Source organism: Delphinapterus leucas, chromosome 5 (genome assembly GCF_059928025.1).
Source record: "Delphinapterus leucas isolate spDelLeu-1000000601 "Yukka" chromosome 5, BTC_Dleu_Yukka2, whole genome shotgun sequence".
NCBI lineage: Eukaryota > Metazoa > Chordata > Mammalia > Artiodactyla > Monodontidae > Delphinapterus > Delphinapterus leucas.
Genome location: NC_143133.1, coordinates 100,086,423 through 100,110,628, shown reverse-complemented (window position 1 = coordinate 100,110,628; position 24,206 = coordinate 100,086,423). Strand labels below are relative to the sequence as shown.

Sequence of the window (24,206 nt, the reverse complement as noted above, 5' to 3'; positions counted from 1 at the left end):
AAGAACAAAACTTTGCTCAAACATTAATTCATTTGTCTTTAATTTTAGCAAATTGTTCTACTGAAGAAAAACCTTGATTTCAAATCATTGGGATGTTCAGATTTCACAGAACACCTATGGTTCTCAAATGTCAAAACTGGAGTAGTTGAATAGTTCATTCTCAGGAGATACCTGTTTTGCTGACTGGTAGAGCCTATGATCAGGTTTTTCTTTTCATATATTACCTTGAGCCCTTTAGGAAGTGAATATTGTTAATCTCTTGAATAGAGCACTGAAGGAGAATTCTTTTAAAAACGTGGGAAGGGAACAGAAATTGTTTTTTTAGAACATTCCACAGCTGGTGATCTCTGAAAGCAAGAGTTATAATGTCCTGTCAGTTTCTCCCAAATCTATGATTTTTTTTTTCTTTTTTCCTAGATGACTTCTAGTTATTATGAGATCCACTCGCTTAACTCAAGGGAGCAGGTATTTGTGAGAGCGTGTTTTATTTTCTTAATATTTTCATCCTGGAAAGAAAGAGATTACTCATTGTGGCACCTGTCTAAGGTGCCACAAAGTAGTATAATCCACAAACTGTGAGAGAAAAAAAAAGAAAACAAGTAATGCTTTCCCCTGTCAGAGCCGCTCCTAAGAGATAAGCAAAGAAGTCAATATCGGAACTTGTAAGGTTTTCTGTCAATGAAAACTTACCAAATTTTATAGTAAGAGGAAGACTAAAGAGGAGGAAAGAAAGGTCGGTCAGAAGAGAGAATCTCTGTTGGACAGCTTTGCCTTGAGATAAGTAGAAGTCATAAAAATGGCTAATCTCTAGGAAACATAACTTACTTGGTAATTTGCATTCCTGCCTTGTTTGTCTACCTGCAATGTTGCTAAAATAATCAAACTAGACTGTGCCCTCTCCACAATTTTTTGTCTGTCCTAAAAGAATCTCCTCTAAAGTACTGTGTATATAAGTTCAAGTGTAGCTCTAAGGCATTCCTGCCCACCCTTGTATCATTATGAGTGTTTTCAATATAGAACCTTTATTGATAAAGAAACTGATACTGCTCTGCAGAGGTGGTGATATTTTCTGAAAGGCCCATATGTTATTATATATAAATACTGTAATTTAAAGGCCACCTCTGTTCTATTCCCAGCAGTAATGCTTATTTGGTGGGTAGCCCTGTTCAAGTTTCTAAATCTGCTCTGGTTTGCTACTTAAAATGTTTTTCTGTCCCATCTTTACCAGATTCAATGAGGTTTAACTGTGTGATGAACTTTTAAAAAGTACATTCTCCTTTTTAAAAAATCCCCCAATACACACATGCCCATCATGCACATAACAAATTCTTATTTTTTTCGTGTGCTATGTTGAGCACTGTTCCAGAGTTAAAGATGCACAAATGAGGGAAACACTTCCCTACCCTGCTGAGCTCATGATCTAGCACTAAGCTTTCTTATTCTGTCACTCATTTACCCTAGAGGTTCCTTGGATGAGACTCTGAGGGCTGGTAAAAAACATACTGAAATTATATGCCTATAATTATGTGTGTATATCTTCCTAGGGATATAGTTCATGGGCTTTATGAGATTTTTAGAGCTTTTACCTCCAAATTTAATTCTTAATATTTAAAAAAATACTAGCCTGATACAGAAAGTTTTGGATGAGGGAGTTACCAAAATATGTGTAATTGACTGTTAGAGTTGGCTATCAGTCATAGACATAGCCAAAAGACTTAATGCGCTTCTTAGAAAATCTCTGGTTATTTCCTTGAGGTAATTTTTTATTTGTATAGAAATACCCTTTCATTTATAAAGGTTTTTCTTTTTTTACGTAGGGGATATAAGGAGAAGGGACAGGTAAATATCAAGCACTATGCTTCCAATTTTCATTACGATTTTTAAAATTTATTGAAAATATGAAAAAGATTTCTGTGATTCTAGGCAAGTTAAAATGACATTTCTTCAAGAAACAGAAATTAATACCAGTGTCTACTTTTCAAGTAGCTAGCTCTTTTCTTGTGCTATGAAACTTTCAAAGCTTCAGTTGGCAGGCGGCTCTATAGCTTTATGACGGCATTGTTTTGCATGAAGATCAGACTTCATGAGAATGACGGGTCCGACTTTCCTCATATCTTGCTTCCATTTTGTTTCTCCTAGTTAAGGACTTACTTCCTTTGCACTACCCATTTTTCTCTGCGGTATTTGTCTCCAAAGATTTTTGTTTCTTTATCTGTTGTTTATTGCAACATAAAAGTGAAACAAACAAATGAACAGCAAAAACACATAAAAAGGCCTAATTTCTTCACTATGCAGGGGGTGATCATAGGGTCAAGTTAATCAACCATCTTGTTTCAGAAGTCATGCTTAGAGTTGGTTATGCTATCAAGGTTAGGAGGTAAATTGAGAAATTTCACATTTTAGGATAGAAGGGAAATAATAAGAAATTACAATCCTTAATGATGCTGAAAATGAATGTGTGGTCATGTGAAAACAAACAGTTATTAAACCTGAAAGATGTTTATTTTGACTTTTAAATTAAAACTATAGAGATGAAATCAACATGTCATCAGAACTGTCCTAAGATCAAAAATTTATGGACTGGACGTTTGAGGAGCTGCAGAATCAGAAAAAAGAGAAGCCAGGAAGTGTTCTTGAGTGCTAAATCGTGGTAACCTTCAGATTCAGGGAAAAGGCTTGATGTGAACATTTTCTTCCCAAGTGTGGAACCATTGCTTAGGCCCTGGGGCATCCATTACATGTGAGGAGAGGGCAGAATGGATTCATGCAACGATGAGACAGAATATTGAAAAGGTTACACTCCCTTTTTATAAGTCTATTAAAAGTTTACGGTCTTTCACAGAGTATATGCTGTAATAAAATTATTATGTCTCTTTTGAATGTCAAGACAGTCGTAAGAATGATAAAAACCACTTCTATAACTTGCTACAGGTTTAATTTGGGACTCACAGGGTCATTTGTGGAATATTGGCCCACAATATCTTGTGAAAGAATGGAATTTGTTGCTTATGAAAAATGCTTTTAATTGATAACTGAAAGAAATTCCCCACAGTTTCTAATTCCAGGGAGGATCTGATTTCCATCTTTATGTGCTTTTTGAAAACTGAATTCTTTTCACGTTCCTCTGAAAGAAGAGAGGGGTAAAATAGCTATGCTTCAGGCACTTTTAATGAAAATGTCTTATCTAAGATGTTTGTTATTTTGGACTAAGTCCAGCAGAAAGCATTTTTGGTGACTTCGTTTCATGACATATACACCAGAATGCTGTCATCATGGTACAGCAATCTGTCACCACTTCTTTTTCTGAAGTAGGCTTGCTCATGTTCCCTGTTCCATCGCCTTGTGAATCCTATTTAATCACAAAGAAAAGTTTATTCCTAGCCAGAATTCTTGCACATACACTCACAGAGAAGTTCTTAAGTAATGAGTAGCTCCCCCATGAATAGAAGGCTTAGCAACAAAGCAAAAATTTGACTTGCAATGAGTTAATTTATAATATTGTGGCAAACACCCTAGCTTCCTCAGACCAAGGGGTTCTAGGCAATGGGCGAAGACAAAGAGCTACAGAGTGTGGAGACCAAAATCGTCGTATAGGGGTACAGTAGAGCACAATGGAAACCACTCAGGATCCACAATTAGACAGGGACTCAAGGCCTCATCCTACCTTGGATGGGTTCACTTCTTTCATTCCCTAAATTTTTATTGAGCTTCAATTACATATGGCCATTGAGAATTCATTAATTATAACAATAAAAAGACCTAGTTCCTATTATTTAGTTGCTTATAATATAGTAAGTTTGATAGACAAGTAAATGAGAAGTTTTAACCACTCTGGTAAATTCTATGAAAAGGAGGCACGAGGTACTACAGACGCCAAAAGAATAATGCATTACCCATCTTTTAGTAGACAAATGAGACTTTCAGGAGGAAGAAAAGTCTTAAATGGGATGAAAAGGATGGGCAAGAGTTAGCCAAATGAAATGGGGGTAGCAGAGTAGGATCTTCTGAACAAAGGAGGCAATGTGTTCAAAGTCCAGGAGAGAAGAGACATCTTCTTGCAGTTAATATGAGGAACTGTGTGAGGTAATTCAACATGACCAAGGAAGATACCAGGTCAGGAATCACAGAAGGAGTGACCGTAGGAATATTAATCAGAGATGTCTGTTTTAGGTAGACCATTCTTTCTGACTGGTTGGGGTGATGACTATTAGAAGAAAGACCAGTTAAGAAGCTGGTGAAGTAGTTGAGATAAAAGATGATAAAATAGGGCTTCCCTGGTGGCGCAGTGGTTGAGAGTCCGCCTGCCGATGCAGCGGACACAGGTTCGTGCCCTGGTCCAAAAGGATCTCACATGCCGCGGAGTGGCTGGGCCCGTGAGCCATGGCGGCTGGGCCCGTGAGCCATGGCCGCTGAGCCTGCGCGTCCAGAGCCTGTGCTCCGCAACGGGAGAGGCCACAACAGCAAGAGGCCCGCGTACCGCAAAAAAAAAAAAAAAAGATGATAAAATGAATTTCAATGACAGTGAAGATGAAAAAAAGAATGACAGATTCCAAGATGTTTTTGGTGGTATAATTGTCACAAGTAATTTGCATCTATGAAATGCCCTAACAGCGTTTTAAGAGATAGGATATTATATGTGAAAATGCTCAAATAAACTTTAAAAACACATCATGTTACTAAAGAGGGACTTTTTAGTTTGTGAGTATAATTGAAATAGTTTCAACCTAATGGTTGTAATCTATATGACATGAGATTCTCTTTCTTTTTTTAAATTTAATTTTCATTTTATATTATAGTTGATTTACAATGTTGTGTTAGTTTCAGGTGTACAACAAAGTGATTCAGTTATATATATACATATATCCATTCTTTTTCAGATTCTTCTCCCATATAGGTTATTACAGAATATTGAGTAGAGTTCCCTGTGCTGTGCATTAGATCCTCATTGATTATCTGTTTTACATATAGTAGTGAGTATATGTTAATCCCAAACTCCTAATTTATCCCTCCCCCCACTTTTCCCCTTTGGTAACCATAATTTTGTTTTTGAAGTCTGCAAGTCTGTTTCATAAGAGATGATTCTTAATGGGATGTGTGGGATACGTTAGAATCTTGTGAGCAAATTATTAATTAGAAATAACCTTTCATCCTCAGGTGATTCTGTTCCTTACCCAATCACTGCCCCACCCCCTCAGCATTCTGTCCCCACCACAGATACCTTAGAAATTATTACTCTAAGAACAACTTGAGGACAAGGGTTTTGTCTCGTTCATCTGCATCATCTGTGTAACTACTTGTTCCTAGCATACTGCAGATTTTCAAAAGAATTAATTGAATTAAGGAAATGTTTTAATCACCTTTGTATTGACTATTTTATTTAACCTTCCCATCCATGTTCCTATTCTGCATTACCCCAGCCAAAAGAACCCCTACCACTACTTCGGGGTACTGTTATTCCTATTGTACAAATTTTTAAAATGACTTTTACACTGTCCACAGCCAAAATCCTTGGTTCTAAGCCACTGCTCATTGAACTATTCTCAGTATCCTTTAAAAAGTTCTATTATTCTTTACAAAGGGGGTCTTTTAATAATTTATGTAATCATGAAATTTAGAATAGAAATGGATTTACAATAATATTTGCTACTTTTTTTTTCTGTTAACATCTGTGTATAAAAGTGGTACATGGGGCTTCCCTGGTGGCGCAGTGGCTGAGAGTCTGCCTGCCGATGCAGGGGACACGGGTTCGTGCTCTGGTCAGGGAAGATCCCACATGCCGCAGAGCAGCTGGGCCCATGAGCCATGGCCGCTGAGCCCGCGCATCCGGAGCCTGTGCTCTGCAACGGGAGAGGCCACAACAGTGAGAGGCCCACGTACGGCAAAAAAAAAAAAAAAAAAAAAAAAAAGTGGTACATGAACATTTACTTATATAATGTGCTAAGCGTATGGAATCTAGGTAGGTAGAAGGGGCAGTAATTACTAGATTAGCAGAGCACTTTATACCTAATTGAAAAATTGCATTGATCCAAAATCTTTATGTCATGTTCTAAGATTTTCAGAGAGATCAGTGCTAGGAGAGAAAAAAAGTAGAAACTCGTAATTTAAAAAGTGTATATTTTTACACTAATGATGAAAAATCTGAAAGAGAAATTAAGGAAACACTCCCATTTACCATTGCAACAAAAAGAATAAAATACCTAGGAATAAACCTACCTAGGGAGATGAAAGAACTGTATGCAGAAAACTGTAAGACACTGATGAAAGAAATTAAAGATGATACAAACAGATGGAGAGATATACCATGTTCTTGGATTGGAAGAATAAACATTGTGAAAATGACTATACTACCCAAAGCAATCTACAGATTCAATGCAATCCCTGTCAAATTTTTTACAGAACTAGAACAAAAAATCTTAAAATTTGTATGGAGACACAAAAGACCCCAAAGAACCATACCCTCTTTCACTTGTGGTGGGAATGTAAAATGATACAGCCATTATGGAGAACAGTATGGAGGTTCCCTAAAACACTAAAAATAGAATTACCATATGACCCAGCAGTCCTACTACTGGACATATACCCAGAGAAAACCATAATTCAAAAAGACACATGCACCCCAATGTTCATTGCACTATTTACAATAGCCAGGACATGGAAGCAACCTAAATGCCCATCGACAGACGAATGGATAAAGATGTGGTACATATATACAATGGAATATTACTCAGCCATAAAAAGGAAGGAAATTGGGCTTCCCTGGTGGCGCAGTGGTTGAGAGTCTGCTGGCCAATGCAGGGGACACGGGTTCGTGCTCTGGTCCGGGAAGATCCCACATGCCGTGGAGCAGCTAGGCCCGTGAGCCATGGCTGCTGAGCCTGCGCATCCGGAGCCTGTGCTCCACAACGGGAGAGGCCACAGCAGTGAGAGGCCCGTGTACTGCAAAAAAAAAAAAAAAAAAGGAAGGAAATTGGGTCATTTGTAGAGACGTGGATGGATCTAGAGACTGTCATACAGAGTGAAGTAAGTCAGAAAGAGAAAAACAAATATCGTATATTAACGCATATATGTGGAGCCTAGAAAAATGATACAGATGAACTGGTTTGTAGGGCAGAAATAGAGACACAGAGAACAAACGTATGGACACCAAGGGGGGAAAGTGGTGGGTGTGTGTGTGTGTGAGTGTGATGAATTGGGAGATTGGGATTGACATGTATACGCTAATATGTATAAAATGGATAACTAGGGCTTCCCTGGTGGTGCAGTGGTTGGGAGTCTGCCTGCCGATGCAGTGGGCGCGGGTTCGTGCCCCAGTCTGGGAGGGTCCCGCGTGCCGCGGAGCGGCTGGGCCCGTGGGCCGTGGCCACTGGGCCTGCGCGTCTGGAGCCTGTGCTCCGCGGTGGGAGGGCCACGGCAGTGAGAGGCCCGCGTACGGCAAAAAAAAAACAACAAAAAAAACAATGGATGACTAATAAGAACCTGTTGTATACAAAAATAAAATAAAATTCAAAAACAAAAGTGTATATTTTTAAATAAAATATTTTGGAATAGAAAAAATACTAAATTTTATGTTAAAATGCAATAGTATTCCTATAATGGCAGTAAAGAATAGGCAAATCAGTTTTCCTTGGTAGAGTTTCTAATTCTGTAACTATGTTTCTTTATTAGTTGTGGATTCTTATCCTGGGGCTACTCTACTCATTTACATTAACTAGAGGAGTATGATCTCCTCTGGTTAATGTCTCGTGTGAATTGTTATTGAGTCATGTGACTGATATAGGAGTGCTGAAGGTCTTTTTATTCCCCTGCTCCTTTTGTTTCAGCTTTGTGACTGTAGGGCAGAGGTGCAAATGGCACATGGTCTTAACAGGCTGACTCAGCAATATTTGTGTTAGCTGTGCTGACTTTTCACCCAGAACGTTTTTCTAGCTCTTTTTTAGCTTATTCTTGTCCTATAATGTATGATTGAGGCTAATATGGCCTTTTGCCATGGAAAGTCTTGCAATAAAATCTGTTGCTTCTCAGAGTTTTAGGTTAACATTTTTTTCTTTAGAACCTTCCACATGCCATCATCATATCACATATTATGCTGAAATAATCCATTTTTAGGTCTATTTCCCTGACTCCACTGCTCTAATATTCCTTGAGAGCAGAAATTCTGCTTTACCTACTGAGTGCATCTGTTTGGTATCTTTGTCGTAAGCTAAATTGGTCGCAAGTCACCTTTGCCACAAAAGATAAAATAAGTGGTTGACAGTTTGGTTGAGAATTTGGTTTCAATGCCAGTAACAGATAATATAAAAGAGGTGGCTAGTAATTCACAACAGTCTTAGAGAGCATTAATTACTGATTCTTTAAGTAATTCAAATAAAACAACTTGTTCTCTAACGCTATCTTTACCAAATTTATTGCACAATATTTGAAGTTGGAAGCAAAAGAAGAATCAAGATCCTTCCATCTCCCTCCAGCCCAGAATGGTTACCTGGTTCATGATGATATGTTTCCTAAAAATGGTGAAATTTTGTTGTTGTTTGATAGTGGAGAATGAGATGTAGACAGAATTTTGGTATTTGGCACAGAATCTGACTTAGATGATTTGGTGAAATATAAGGACTGGGTATGTAACGGGACATTTAAATGTAGTCCAGATGTGTACTACCAGTTATACACATATTGATAAGAAATAGCAGCATCCCTTGTCTGTTTTATTTCCAGGGAAATCTGAAGAGACTTACAGCAGATTTTTTTTTAAATCATAAAGATATAAATCCACATGGCTCCCTCCATTATTTCATTTAAGTCTTTGCTCAGATGTTATCTTCTCAAAGAAGGCTTGTTGAATATTTATTGTATGCTATGTGGAGTGTTAGGCTCTGGTGAATGAAGATACAATATTTGTCCTCAAGACTTTGTCCCCACAATCTTGTGAGAAGTAAAACCAGTAAATGTTGAGTGATAAGTAGTCCAAATTTTAAGCTTATTGAAGCACATAGAAAAAACTCAACTCAGTAATGTGAATTAGAGCAGGCTCCTTGGAGGGATTAATATCTAAAAAGAAACATGAAAGATACAGCAGGAATTATCCAAATGAAGAAAAAAAGGCAGAAGAAAGTGTTGTGCAAAAAACTCAGAGTTGGGCTTCCCTGGTGGCACAGTGGTTAAGAATCCGCCTGCCAATCCAGGGAACACAGGTTCGAGCCCTGGTCTGGGAGATCCCACATGCCACAGAACAACTAAGCCCATGTGCCACAACTACTGAGCCTGCGCTCTAGAGCCTGCGAGCCACAACTCCTGAAGCCCGGGTGCCTAGAGCCCGTGCTCTGCAACAAGAGAAGCCACTGCAATGAGAAGCCCGCAACGAAGAGTAGCCCCTGCTCACCGCAACTAGAGAAAGCCCACGTGCAACAACAAAGACCCAACACAACCAAAAATAAATAAGTAAAATAAATAGATTTTTAAAAAAAGAGAGAGAGCTAAAAAACTCAGAGTCAAGAGAAGGTTGGGAGAGCTGCAGATCTTTGGGGGTTACTCAATGGAGAAGGGTAAGGAGAAATTGGGGCTGGCAAACAGGGACCAGGTAAGGAAGGAAAACATGATGGAGCATGCACTCTATCCTAAGGGTGAAGGGAAGCCATTCATAACTACTATATATACAGTAAATAATGTAAGGATATATTGTACAGCACAGGGAATATAGCCAATATTTTATAATAACTCTAAATGAAGTATAATCTATAAAAATTATGAATCACTATGTTGTACACCTGAAAATAATATCATATTGTAAATCAACTATACTTCAATTAAAAATAAAAAAAACCTAGCAAGCAGAACAACAGCATTATCTGATTTGAACTTCTGAAAGATCACTCTATATGCAAAGTGAGACTGGAGTAGAGAAAAGGAAGATGGAAGGCAGGGGGATAAATCTGTAGTAACATAGGTTAGAACTGATGGTGGCCTGAGAATAGACATGGGCAAAAGATTTAAGAGACTTTTAGAAGCTAGCAATCAACATGACTTATAAATGGTTAGATTTAAGGTGTAGGGTGGTAGGATTCAAGGATTACATAGCATATAGTAGTTGGTTAATAAATATATGTTAAATGAATGAATAAAAAAAGATTTATGACTTGGACACTGGGTGATTGATGGTGCAATTACTCAGCCTTTTCAATTAGAGAACCACAGAAAAATTTAACTTCCAAAGAACAGTAAAGAGAATTTCCATTTTCAAGTAATGATTAAACTTTTAATGGTATAAAGCTAATAAATTTGTGACCTAATATCTGAGAAAGCTGTAGAATAGAAGAGAAAAATAGAGAAAACTTAATTTAACTTCCTTGCTAAGCTATTGGAACATTATTAAATTAAGTTTTTAAATTACATTCAGTTTACATTATAATTACAATTTGCATTACTAGCTTTTAAAATTTCCTCTGGTCACTTAGTGCTGTGGTGTCTCCAAACAACATTAGTGCTTTCCAAATGTAACAAAGTATAGTACAATGTTTTGCACATTGCAAGTTCTCAAGAGAGGTGTGTTGAATTACCTGTTATACATTTGAAATTAGTTTCCTCTGGAATAAAGCAGCATGTGAAACTTTTTCCAGATAATTAAGACTCATTGCAAATTAAGTGACTTGCCCAAGGTCACTTGTCTTCCTAGTATCAGAGTCAAGGGTGCTCTGAGTTCCGTGCTCTTTCCATTGTTCCTGTGAGGAGTTCTGTGACTTATTCAAGAAACTCAGAGTTCTCCTCTCTCTCTTTTGACAAAGGCTGAATCTGATTAAGAGATACAAATCTGGTGTCCACTTTGATTATAATCCACAAATCTCTCTGTTCCTGTTCTTCAAAACCATAGCACATGATGATTTCTGTTTACAAAACATTTTTTTTCTCCCAAGAAGTAGATATCAGTGAAGACTGAGAGGAAATCGTTTACTTTCTCTTGAATATTTTCTCTTTCATCTATACACATGAAGCATACTTAGGCAAATGACAAAACTTGCTTTGATTACTGTATAGGAGTTAGAACAGAGGTCGTAATCTTGGCTGCACATTAGAATTACCTGGGGAGTTTTAAAATATCCTGGTGCCCAGATCTCACTCCAGGCCAAGTAAATAAAACTCTCTGGGGCTGGGATTCAGGCATCAGCATTTTTAAAACTTCCAGATGATTTCAACATGCAACCAAAGTGGAGAACCCATGGGTGAGAGTAATTTGATTAAAGTGATGAACTCATACTTAATGTTTGTCTTTTTTCCAACCACAAGGTGGCAGCATCACAATACAGTGCACACACTGGCCTTTCTATTGAGTGGACTTTGAAATTTATATCCCTAATACTAATTAATAGCATTGTGAGGGTTCCTCCAGCTAGAGACAGCATTGACTTTTTTCCCTGTTGTTCTCTGTTGCTTTGGTTGGTTAAGAAGACTTTTAAATGTACTTATTTCAACAGGTTAAATTACCGTGAACTATATTATAAGCTATAGTTGGGTGGAAAAATGCAAAAAACATGGATTTTACATTCAGATAGATTTGGGTTTAAATGCTGTCTGTGTCACTTACTGATAGGTTGTGTCATTTCTTTGTACTTCAGTTGTATGCCTAGAAGAGGAGGGTTGTTATATGGACTAAATGAGATAATATATGAAAATCAACTTTGTATGTATGGTACTAAGATTCTGAAGATGTCGAGGATGAAAGTGATAAAGCTGTAATAGAATCAGTTACACAAAGTCCAGAAAAACCCAGGATACAGTTGTTTTTTACATATGGTCTTTCTTTTCTGCGTGTGGGTCTCTTCTTTTCCTGTGTGTGTCCTATCTTTCGGTTTCCACTGGTGATTATACAGATAAACATGCTCTAGCTGCCTTCATTTTAAAGAAGAATCAAAGTTGTTATTTTTTTTTTTTACTACACTATTAGCAATGGAAGTACCTTCCACCTTTATAGCCAGGTTTCTGTAAAGAATTAGACTTTGTTTACTCACAATTACTCTAGTTCATTTCTCAAGCCTTGAAATTGCTTTCTCTAAGATCACCAGTGCCCTCCTAAGGCCCAAGTCCAAAGAATATTGGCATCTTGTGCATCTTTGCCATTTGAATAGGCTGAAAATGTCCTCCTTTCTGATACATTCCCCACTGATTACTGTGGTGACAGCATTCCTGTTCTCCAGTCAGCAGTGCTGTCTGAGTTGTTTTCTCCTCCCTTAGAATTGGGGATCCCAGGGGTCCTCTCCTATAGCCCTATTTTCTTTTTTCCATGGGAATTTTTGGTATCTTTGACCAATCCTTAATTTTAATTACTACAAATGACTTTCAAATCTATGCATTGTTACATACGGCTGTCCTGAGTTCCAGATCCATAAATCTAACAATAACTAACATTTAGATTGGTATCTCAAAATTAACATGTTGAATTTTGAACTGGACTCATATCCCCTGTCACCCAAAACCGACTCCTTCTCCCCCCCACATCACACCTTTCAATCCATGGCATTACTTTCCACCCAGGTGATTGAACCAAATCCCTAGGAGTCATTCTACACGCCTCCCTCAGTCCCCTTCAAATCCAAATTGCCAAAGCTTCTCAGTTCTTCACCACCCCCTGCAAAATACTTCTCAGTGGTGTTACCCAGTCTCATAAGTAGTCCTAAGTCTCATAAGTTGTCATTAAGTCATATTTCTTACCTCACACTTCCTCTTTCACACAGATCAGTCTGACTTCTGCACCGAAACAGTTCTCGTTAAGGTCATTAATTGTAGTGTCATTCATGTTTCCCTGTCCATCCTCCTTCCCTCCCTTACAGGATGCCCCCAAGAGCACTTCTTCGAATGATCACCTGCACGTGAATCCCCTTCTTGGGCCCTCCTTGGGGACCCAATGCAAGATAACTTAAAAAAAGAAGAAGAATTAATCAGATTAGTTTCCAGAGACAGATTTTATTAACCTTTTATCCCCCTATTGTGGAGTACTTTCAACTCATCAGACTTTTAAAGGGCATTTGCTTCATCTGTAGTATTAGATAGTTTAATTTCTATTCAAGAGCACAGACATACTTCCTAAAACCTGTGTAAACAATTTTTAAAAATCAACTGATGTGTATTACAAGTTTCTCTTTGTCTACTTTTAGAGGCAATTAAATTTTTGGTGATTGGAAACCAAGTCATTGTTTACTGCATAGTAAGGTCACAAAATAGAGAAACATTGTAACACTGAAAAATAACTATTTTTAGTCAATTATTTTGATGATTGTGTGTATTGCTATTATACTTTTATTAACTTGGCAGATTGTTGGTAAGACTGCTAAGTGAACATTGAACCTCATTGTGGATAAAGAACTGTTCTTGGTACTACAGAGAATATAAAGTTTTAGAAAAAAGTAGAACGTACTAAATGGTGTCATTAGCCAAATAAAGAGAGAAAGAAAGAAAGAAAGAGGCAAACAAACATATTTAGTGTTATATAAAAAATTATTCTATATAAATGTTTATTTTCCAATCAGGAGGTTAAAATTTTAAGATGTTCTATTCATCAGAAATTTTAAATACTTTTGGAGAACTTATTCTATATATGTAGGGTCAGGGAAATTTAAAATTGAATTTTACACGTTTCCTTAAACAGATTTTGTGATTTAACTTTGTACTAAAATTCAGTCTTCTTGGTTGAAGCCTTGGTTGAATCACACATCTTTTGGCAATCCTCAAATTGCAAAGGGTAATAAGAAAAAACAAAGCGTGTTTCAATAGGACATAATATCATTTCTTTGATCCAGCTGCTGAATTAATAGAGAATGCACAAACAGAAAGACAATGCTATTTAAAGCTTTCATTGGCATTTTCAATAAGACTGCAAACACACGCAGAGAAAAAGTAGAACAAAACCATATTGTATGCTTAATTAGGATAAAAGAAGCAGAAAACAAACACCAACATCTTGATGATTATCATATGGTCAGAACATGACTGATATGGAAAAAATGTTAATTCAGGGCTCAAAGATGAATAAAAGGAACAACTATGTACAATTTAGATTTTTCATATCTGGTTCTCATCTCTTTCATATGTGTAGAGGTCCTGATGTTGTCCAAAATATTTTAACAAAAAGCATTTCAGAATATGTGTTGACTGCTTGGGTGATAATTGCCAAGTCTAGCTACATGTGTGGACTGACAGAAAATTGGAGCAGAAATCAGAGTGGTAGGCTCAAATTTGTCATTAATGAAAATCTTTTGTGAATGTTGAATTATTCAGTTTAGCACGTCTTTAACCCTAAGAATTCCTTCATTCCATCTTTTCTTATAAGAAATCGTACATTTTATCCCTAAGTCTGCCACTAATTAACTCTATGACAATGGACAAATCACCTAATGATCTCTGAGTTTTCATATTCTCATTTGCAAATTGAACAAGGGTGGCACTAGATAATCTCTCAGCTCTCTTCCACCACTAACATTCTATGATGCTGTTGAAAACAGGATTATCTTGAAGATTAAGGAAAGAATAAATTCATACATTTTACTTAGTAAAGAAGTATCACTTAAATATATGATATAAAATGAAGTCGCAAGAGAGAGCAACTTCCACCTTGGGAGAATCAATTAGGAATTTGAATAGTTACTGATTAAAAAGATCTTTTCATCAAGAAATCAAGTCCAGCAGTAAGAACTCAAGAGAATGCCCCCCAAAATCCATATTCCTCAATCCTAATTTTCTTATGTAGAACTGTACTCTTTTATGTATTTTTTTGGCAAGAGCCATATTTTTTATCTGAGTTTTACATTCCTAAAAGTGGAGAAAAATGGAAGTAAATGCTAACATGATGTCCTAGAGCAGGAAAGGATACAGCTGCAATTGTTGAGACTTCAGTGGCAGAAAAATGCTGCAATTCAGTTGTTTTCTCCATCCTCCCATTGCCATATAACTTAGATCCCTCATATGCATGTTTCAACATTGCCATATAGGATGCTCACATAATTATCATCCCAACACTTATAAGAGTGAAGGAGCTGAGAGCTATTAATAACTGCAAGGACAGCAAGTACAAACTGGGACTGTTTTGGGCAAATTTAGACATACAGTCACCCTATTTGCTTATTTTTCTATTTCTTGTTTTATAAAGATTTTGATTTAAATATTGTTTAGATACTGTTTCATTATCCCTTACTTTAGATTCAACTCAATTACTATTTGCTCTGAATTATTCTTTAAATTAAATTAAACTTTTAGTCAAATTTCTATCATTAATTAGCTATGTGACGTCAAGATATTTTTAAAAAATTTCTTTGAATCTTAGTTTCCTGACCTGAGGTTTATAAGGGTATATATAAAGAGCCTAGCATATAGTATCTTCTCTAAAAAAAAAGTGGCCTCCGTTAATTGGAGAAGAGTGTTCTTCATTTATCAAGCCCTCAAAGATAGTTGGGAGAGCAGATCTAAGAGCATATAACTACCTTTTTTTTTTTCAGTGTCACAATCTGTTCTGCAGTTCCTTTTTGTTTATTTTTTTATTCATATCCCATATCCATGTTAGCATTGAAGATATTTCTTCTGTATTGTTCCAGTGTTTTAGTTGCTAGCTCATATTGATGTCCCCCACCAAAAGCCGACCTGGATCTTTCTGGGTGTGGTGGCAATTCTGAGGTTTGGAAACCTTTGTGGATTTCAGAAGCATGTTTTCTATCATGCCTTTCTGGTGCCTTGAAAGCCGAAAGCTTTATTTGTTTCATTTCCAAGAAACTTCCAGTTCCTCTTTTTGAAACTTTGATCACTTCTATAACATTGTAATATTCTCATTCTCCATGATTTCTGTAAATGTTCCTTTCTCCTCCCCCTCATCCTCCTTCTTTGACTTATCTTCCTCTGGTCAACCTTTAAACTCTGGTGTCTGTTAGGGGTCCACTTCGGCCCTATACTCTTCCTACCTGCATACTCTCCATAGGTGACCTCATCCACTGCCATGATTTCAGCAAACACCTCTTGCTGATAGTCTCAAATCTATACATCTCTAGCCAACAGCATTCCTGTGAACATCAGATCATATATTTGATTATCAAATAGACATCTCTGCCAACATAGCACTTAGGCTCATTTCCCTTTATCCATTCTATATTTTTAGTTGGCTCCACTAGTATTGCCATTGTCCAGCTATTCAGCTTAGAAATCTGGGAGTCATTCTTCTTTCCCATCATCACATTCAATCAAAAACAAAATTCTACCAATTTTACTTATTAATATTTATTAAGTATTCTTGAATCCATATTTTCTACCCATTTTTACCTTCCCTATCCCAGTCAGACCTTTTTATTTTTTTCTAGATCATCCAGCAGCTCCCTGACTCTTCTCTCTGAATTCAGTTTGTGTTTTTCTTCAATCCGGCTGTAAATTTGGCCATACCATTCTATTGCATTCTTCAGTGGTTTCGCCCGCATTATGAAGAAGTCTTCATTCCAATCATGGTAACCAAATCCATCCTTGATCCATCCTTTCCCTGACCCATCTACTTCTCTATTCACGGCTCTTATCTCTTGTCACTTCTGGCCACATAAGTTATAATTCGTAATAACAGAACTGGTTCCAGTTCTCTTTGCACGTGCGTGCACTGGAGCAGAGAAGCACACCTCCCACCAATACCACCACCAACCTCACCACCACCACAACTACAACCACCACCACCATTCTGTTCTCTAGCTTCTGTGGCCTAGAGTCATCTTTTTCTCTCTCCCTTTTTATCTTGTCGATATCCAAGACATCTTTTGCTCACTGAACTAGTACAGGTGTCACCTACTCCAAAAAGAAAAAGGTTTTGCTACAGTTCTGTTACAGTTTCTTCACTCTGCTCCCATATACCACCTACATATTTCTTTTATTTATCGTGTTGTGTATTAATTATCTGTTTTGCATGAGTCTTACCCCACTAAATTGTGAGCTCCTTGAGGTCAGCAGTAACATTATTCAGTTTTGAAATCTCAATTTCTAATATAGCTTAGCATATACTAGGTGCCCCAAACCTTAATTGAATGAATGAATTTAATAAATAAATTAATTAATTCTAATATTTACTAACTCATAGTGACTTGTATTTGGCCATGTGTTTATCTTATTTAATTGAAACAAATAGTATATGTATATATAGTGCCATCATAAAGCACATCTAATCCATTATTGTTTATGCAATCCATATAAATTCCTCTAAGAATTTAAATCAGGGAAGTAGGGCCCAAATCTTCCAAAATAGTAGAAGGGGAAGCTCCAGTCTCGAAGAATATTCAAAAGCATGCAAATCATAGGCTCTAATAACTCTCCATAAATTATTCTTAATTTCTTCTCACTCTTAATTTTCTCACATCTCAAATTGTTCTAATCTACTAAACTCTCCTAAAATACTCTCTGGGGCCCTTCTCATGATACCCGCTCCTCATTTCTTTTTTATTTAGACTGTTACCTAGCAAGAGAGAATCCTTTCTGTTTAATAAAGTGGGGAAAAGGAACAACAGAGCAGTAGACCACTAGCTTCTCTTTAGCAGGGAGGGGCAGAGAGTGTTATAGACCACTGCATGTGACAATTGCTGACTGAGCACATATATATATGTGTTTGAATATGACATTACTCTCTTTGGATTATTGGTCAATTACTATTTTATATTCTTATGTAGAAGACATCTTTATGTGAAGTACTCTTCCACTGCAGGTGATTGAATCCTCTCTTTAAAAAAAAAAAACAACCCAAACAAACCCTGAACATGTACCCCTTTCAACCATAACTATAATGCAAGTGTGTTTAAAGCAGCCCATTCGTTTTTTGAAAGGAGAAATCTTGGACTCAGTACTTTGCTTTCTTTCTTTGTAGCTTGTGGTTAGAGTCTATTACTTCGTGCTTTCTACATCAGCAACAGCTGTATGCTGAAGCTCCAAGGAAAACCTCGCTCAAATAGTTCTGTTGCAAAGAGAAAATAACATTTACGAACTTTGACAGAAACTATATCCTTGAGCCATGTTTAATTTTGAAACTTGAATGGAAAAGTCCACTGCATGGAGAAGCCAGCCACACAGGATCCTGAGCTGAGTCTATTGTTAGAAGAGGCGCCAACAATGCACAGAGATCTGGGTGGGGTGTGAGCTCTGAGAGCTGTGCACACTGGTCTGCGGGGGACCTGGACAAGGCCCACTTAGATGAGGACCTCACCACAGCTTTATACAAGCTCAGGAAGAGGCAAAGCAGAAAACCTACCACTTGGTGAAGCATCTTTACATAACCAGAGTTTGGCTTTGCATTAGCTTACTTAGATGACAGTTTCACAGATTTTCAAAAATAACTTTGTTTTACTCATTCACTCATTAAATCATCATATTCCTATAATTGGGAAGTTCTTCATAGTTTGGGGTAGAAGGTCCTCCCTCAGTCAGGTCCTGGGGGCAGTGATCGATCATCCCAGTGCCCTTAACTTTACATAATCAGTGTTTCCGTGTCCTCACTAGTGTCACGGGGTAGGGTGGGGTCTTGTTCTGTTTAGCTCTTTCAGTAAAGGCTACTCAGTCAGCCACATCTGAATCCCAGTAGCTGGTTTAAAGCCTTCTGTCCCAGTAACGATCACAGGTTTTAAAGGAATGTCTGGCCTCATCAGTAGATGTTTCTCAGTAATTCAGTATTGTGTTAAATTGCCCTACCACGACTAATCAAAGTCTTATATTTTTATATCCAATTACTTCTGTAGTATGTGAGGCTGCCCCAGCATATTAGGGCTAGGATGAGTATTCATGTCTGTTGTGATTCAGGCTACCAGAGATTCTGCATGCAGTAAAGAAGAACCATTGTGGTATTAGGGTACTGCTCCCAGGCCAAAGAACCTCCCACAGAAGTCAGAAGCTGTCTCTGAAGATATTGTCCGAAGTGTTCCTACGACAGCCGTTTTTGAGGGATGCTGTCCTAATAGACCTGAGTCACTTTATTGAGTAACTGTTAGTTTCTTACAAAAAATGGCTGCTTTTGGAGTGTTGGACAGCATGAATTCTGGGACCCCGTCTCATGACACCAGACATTTTGTAGCTCTTCTTTGCCCTGAAGCCATTATTAGCCAATATACCTCCTCAACTTCTCCTCTCTCACCTCTATTTTTCCAAGAGATTTTTTTCTTTCCGTGTTACTTGAGCTGAGTTGGAGCTACTCTATGTCACCGTGATAGATTTCCCTAGGTCCAAACATTGGGAGGAAGAGGTCAGGGAATCTATCTGAGACCTTCCTTCCTGGAAGGCACCTAGATTTGTGAAAATTTCTCTTTTTCCACATCCAAATTCCTCATAGCAAGAGGAATGCTGATTCAATGTTAGACTAAAGGTCCTGTCACATCATTTCTCCTAGAGAGGGTTAACTCAGGGGCCACTCAGGGGTTCAAGGTGACCCATCTCTCTAGACAACTGGCAGCTGCTTCTGCCTGAGGGGGGAAAATATCTTAAATCATTTAAATATAGGGCACACAGCTATGTATAAAGATGTCTTATGAGGCTTTGCACACACAAAAAATTGATTAGATCTAAATATTTCTTTACACTGGGGACTAGTAGTACGATCTGTTGAGAGGTATTAAAGACTCTTTGACAAATACCGTATGCTAACACATATATATGGAATTTAAGAAAAAAAATGTCATGAAGAACCTGGGGTAAGACAGGAATAACGACACAGACCTACTAGAGAATGGACTTGATGATATGGGGAGGGGGAAGGGGAAGCTGTGACAAAGCGAAAGAGAGGCATGGACATATATACACTACCAAACGTAAGGTAGATAGCTAGTGGGAAGCAGCCGCATAGCACAGGGAGATCAGCTCTGTGCTTTGTGACTGTCTGGAGGGGTGGGATAGGGAGGGTGGGAGGGAGGGAGATGCAAGAGGGAAGAGATATGGGAACATATGTATATGTATAACTCATTCACTTTGTTATAAAGCAGAAACTAACACGCCATTGTAAAGCAATTATACTCTAATAAAGATGTAAAAAAATAATAATAATAAAAAACAAAGAGTCTTTTTCACAGGGGTCTAAAATGGAACAAAATCTTATCAGTCTGGGATAGTTTTAGTAGGGTTCTATTATAGGGCTAGTGAATGGAGGAAATAGCCTCTGGGTCCTTGTAATCAAGTGTCTTTTTTGATTTTTAAAGACTGAATATTAATTGCTTACACCTGAGTTCTGAATCAGAAGGTTTTGGGAAGTGAGCTCTCAGGATTTGGATTCTGCTGGCTTATTTGGCATATAAATGAATCCTTCATAAGTTTGTGGGGAAATTTTAACTTATGTACCCTGTAATTACTCCACAATTTATATGAGATTCTGATCACCACTAAAATCAATGAATAGCAAAATATCCTCATGCATTGTAAGAGTTTAGTTATTTTTAGTTTATTACAGAAGGTTTATTGTCTGTTTTTATTCTGCAGCCCCCACCCCAGATATACGACAAACAGCTGGATGAAAGAGAACACACCATTGAAGAATGGAAAGGTGATCCTACTGCTTAAATAAGTGTACCTTTTGCGTTATTGAAACTCAGAAAACATCTTTAAGGCTTTTCCTTTTAAAACAATTTAGTAACAGATGATTTTCTAAGTGCTATCCTCTTAGACCATTTTCAGAGCTCCTAAAACTTCATCTGTCTTTTCATACTAATAACAGTATTGCATTTACTCAAGAATGAAAGTAATTAATTACTGACACTTTATAAAAAAATAGTACTGATTGTCAAAATATTTGTCATGGTGGAGGGCAAACTTTAATTCAAAATTTCAGAATTAAATATTCCATGTTTATACATAAAATTATCACATAAAATGGATAAAATTATGCCTGAGATGGTTTTAGTCATCATAGAATAAAAGATAGTGAATATATGAATTCATTCACTTGATTTATAGGACTCAAGAATTTAAATGAAAATTCATGTATCTGAGTGGCTTATTCTCCTTTAAAGTAAGAAAAGAGTAAATGAATACATTCATTAACTTTTTTTTCAAGAAAACTTTTTCAAACACATACTGCATGATCAAGGTCATAGTCAGGGTAAGACAAGGTAGAGAAGAATTGTTCCACTAACATAAATAACCACAGAGTAGAATAAATATGATAAAGCCAAATGCAGATTATAACACATGATTAGGTCATTATGAGGAGGAACATAAAGGGGAGATCTGAAGGGAAGAAACATTTGAGCAACCTTGAAAGAATTAATAATTATAAGTTTGGAAAAGAAAAAAAAATTTGAGGAAAATACCAGAATGAAGATATAAGAGGAAACCAACCGGTAAGAATGAGTAAAAAGTGTTATAAAGTTAGTAAAGAGAATCCCCTGTTCAAGAGGTCATATTGGAGAGTATGGAAAAATAAGCATATATAAACAGTAGATCAAGTAAAAGAAAAGATGAGGATGATAGACAGAAAAAGACTTGATTTGATCTAAAGAAGGACCAGAAGGCACTCAGGTGTTCATGATTAGGTAAGTGATAGGGTATAAATATCACTTGAGGAGGATGGACATAGAATAAATTCTGAAAAACTGAAGAAATACCTGTAAAGGATGATGATTATATAAATTGTAAGCCATTGCAAAGCACGAATGAATGGCACAGGATAATTTGTAGCTAAAAGCTATAAAGTAAAAAGTAATGAAGATATACATATTTTAAATTCTAGTAATGAAAAAGCCAGAGATGGATGCAAGTTTGGGAATAAATATAATAATTTTTTAATGTTGGATTTTATGCAAGTTTAGTTTTACGAATCCAAGATTTGAATCTAGCAAAAAGATGAATAAGAGTTGGAAAACTGATAGAAAGTAACAATATAAAGCCACAAGAAGAATATGTGTATCTCTTAGGAAGTGAACATAAAAGAAAAATGGAGGTTCAAAACTGAGCCATTAAAATCCATAAGAGATAAAATTAGAATGCATCAGAAATCTCCCAAAGAATTCAGAAAACAAGTAACGTGTACTCTTCATACATTTTCTTGGTCAAATGCTTTATTGAGCACTTACTTTTGCCAGGCTCTGTGTTATTTCAAGAAAATGTAGAAATAGAAGAGTAAAGAAATTCCACTTGGTTTGTAATTTACTCAGCCCCACCAACATGTTATTACTTGTCAGTAACTAATGAATCACCTCTTTGGGTTAAGGAGAAAATTGACTTTTATAACACTGATAACTGTTTCTTACAGAACTTATTTACAAGGAAGTCATGAATTCAGAAGAAAAGACTAAGAATGGCGTTGTGAAAGGACAGCCTTCTCCTTCAGGTACTCACTCTCAGTGAATAACCAATAAACCAATACTCGTGTATTTTTCTTGGCCTTAAGGAGAGATTGTGGTCAATAACATTGCCAATAGAGCACATGAACTAATATCACATGACTGTTTTTCCCTCAAATGATTTTAGTTTTATTCCTTTTGATATTTAGTGTGGCATTCATTCTGATTATAATGACCTAGCACAAGAGTTCTTTCGGAACTTATTTTAAGATAATAAGGAATCTTAAAGAAATGTTAACATGGGCTGGTTAAAGGGTAACTGTGCCTCATCAAAATTCAGAACCATAATGCCCTCTTGACCACCGAGTCAATGTAGAGTTCAGGAATCCCTCCAGCCAAAACCTTTTCCTTCATTCACTCTAATGTTTGCACTCTTAGCAAGGTTGATGTAACCATAGTTGAAGCCTTAACCAAGATGAGATCCAATTAAAGTCAGCATAGAAAATATTTCAGTTTGCAATCTACAGAATCTAACACACATTTGTACATATACATATTTTACTGATCTTACTAATGTGCTTTAGAATTATTTGAGGTAATTTACTTACACTTATTAATGCTAGTATATTTTTCCTAAGACTTACGCTTTGAATAGAAAGAGAATATCTTTAGATTTAAACAACACTCAGATCATACTGGCAAAAATGTAGGCTGCAGATTATTAGTTTAGAGGAAAGTAGACCTGGTGTCCTACCTTTGATGTATAATTTTTTCCCATGCACTTTATTTTTTCATTTCCATCTTTATTTTTTTATACTTTTCATTGGAGTATAGTTGGTTTACAATGTTGTGTTAGTTTCAGGTGTATAGCAAAGTGAATCAGTTATACATATACATATATCCACCCGTTTTTAGATTCTTTTCCCATATTGGTTATTATAGAGGTTTAAGTAGAGTTCCCTGTGCTATACAGTAGGTCCTTGTTAGTTATCCATTTCATGTATAGTAGTGTGTGTATATATCAATCCCAATCTCCCAATTTATCCCTCCCCTCCCTTTCCCTCCTGGTAACCATAAGTTTGTTTTCTACATTTGTGACTCTATTTCTGTTTTGTAAATAAGTTCATTTGCACCATTTTTTTTTTTTTAGATTCCACATATAAGTGATATCATGTGATATTTGTCTTTCTCTGCCTGACTTGCTTCACTCAGTATGACAATCTCTAGGTTCATGTTGCTGCAGATGGCATTATTTTGTTACTTTTTATGGCTGAATAATATTCCATTGTATATATGTACTACATCTTCTTTATCCATTCATCTGTCAATGGACATTTAGCTTGCTTCCCTGTCCTGGCTATTGTGAATAGTGCTGCAATGAACATTGGGGTGCATGTGCCTTTTTGAATTATGGTTTTCCCAGGGTCTATGCCCAGGAGTGGGATTGCTGGGTCATATGGTAGTTCCATATTTAGTTTTTTAGGGAACTTCCATAGTCTTCTCCATAGTGATATGCAGGTTACCATGCACTTTAACTTGCTTCGGGAAACAGGTAGAATGAATTAATCAATTCTTCACACTGATAAACTGCTCTTTAGTTTGTACCCACAGCCACTCTGATGCCCAAACAGATGCAATTCTTGTATGACCTGCGTTTCTCACCTCTAGATTTGAGGAAATGTCCAATTCTATCTCAAGTCTTCCCTTTCCTCAAAGAGGGTTAAGGGAATCATTGGGGTTGGTAGTCTACCCACCCTATTTATTCAGCCTAGCATCCATATCAATACAGGTCTGTAGAAGCTGCGTCTAACTTACCTGCATGTTCCATCTGCTGCTGATTAAAGAACCCAAAGACTGAATCCTACAGCCTCAAGATACCACCTGCTAAGGCAGAAAGACTCCTTACCTTAAGAATTCCCATAATGGCCAGAACATATTTTCTTATAATCTTTAAGAAGACGA

General features: G+C 36.9%; 1 protein-coding gene across 1 annotated transcript in view; it reads left to right on the top strand.

The window, feature by feature from the left end:
• Positions 1-24,206, top strand: part of MAPK10 (mitogen-activated protein kinase 10) — a 171,232-nt gene that overhangs the window by 135,250 nt on the left and 11,776 nt on the right. Inside the window, 2 exon segments of the mRNA XM_022561669.3 lie at positions 20,443-20,506; positions 22,214-22,291. Of these exon segments, the coding sequence (XP_022417377.2) occupies positions 20,443-20,506; positions 22,214-22,291 (142 nt within the window).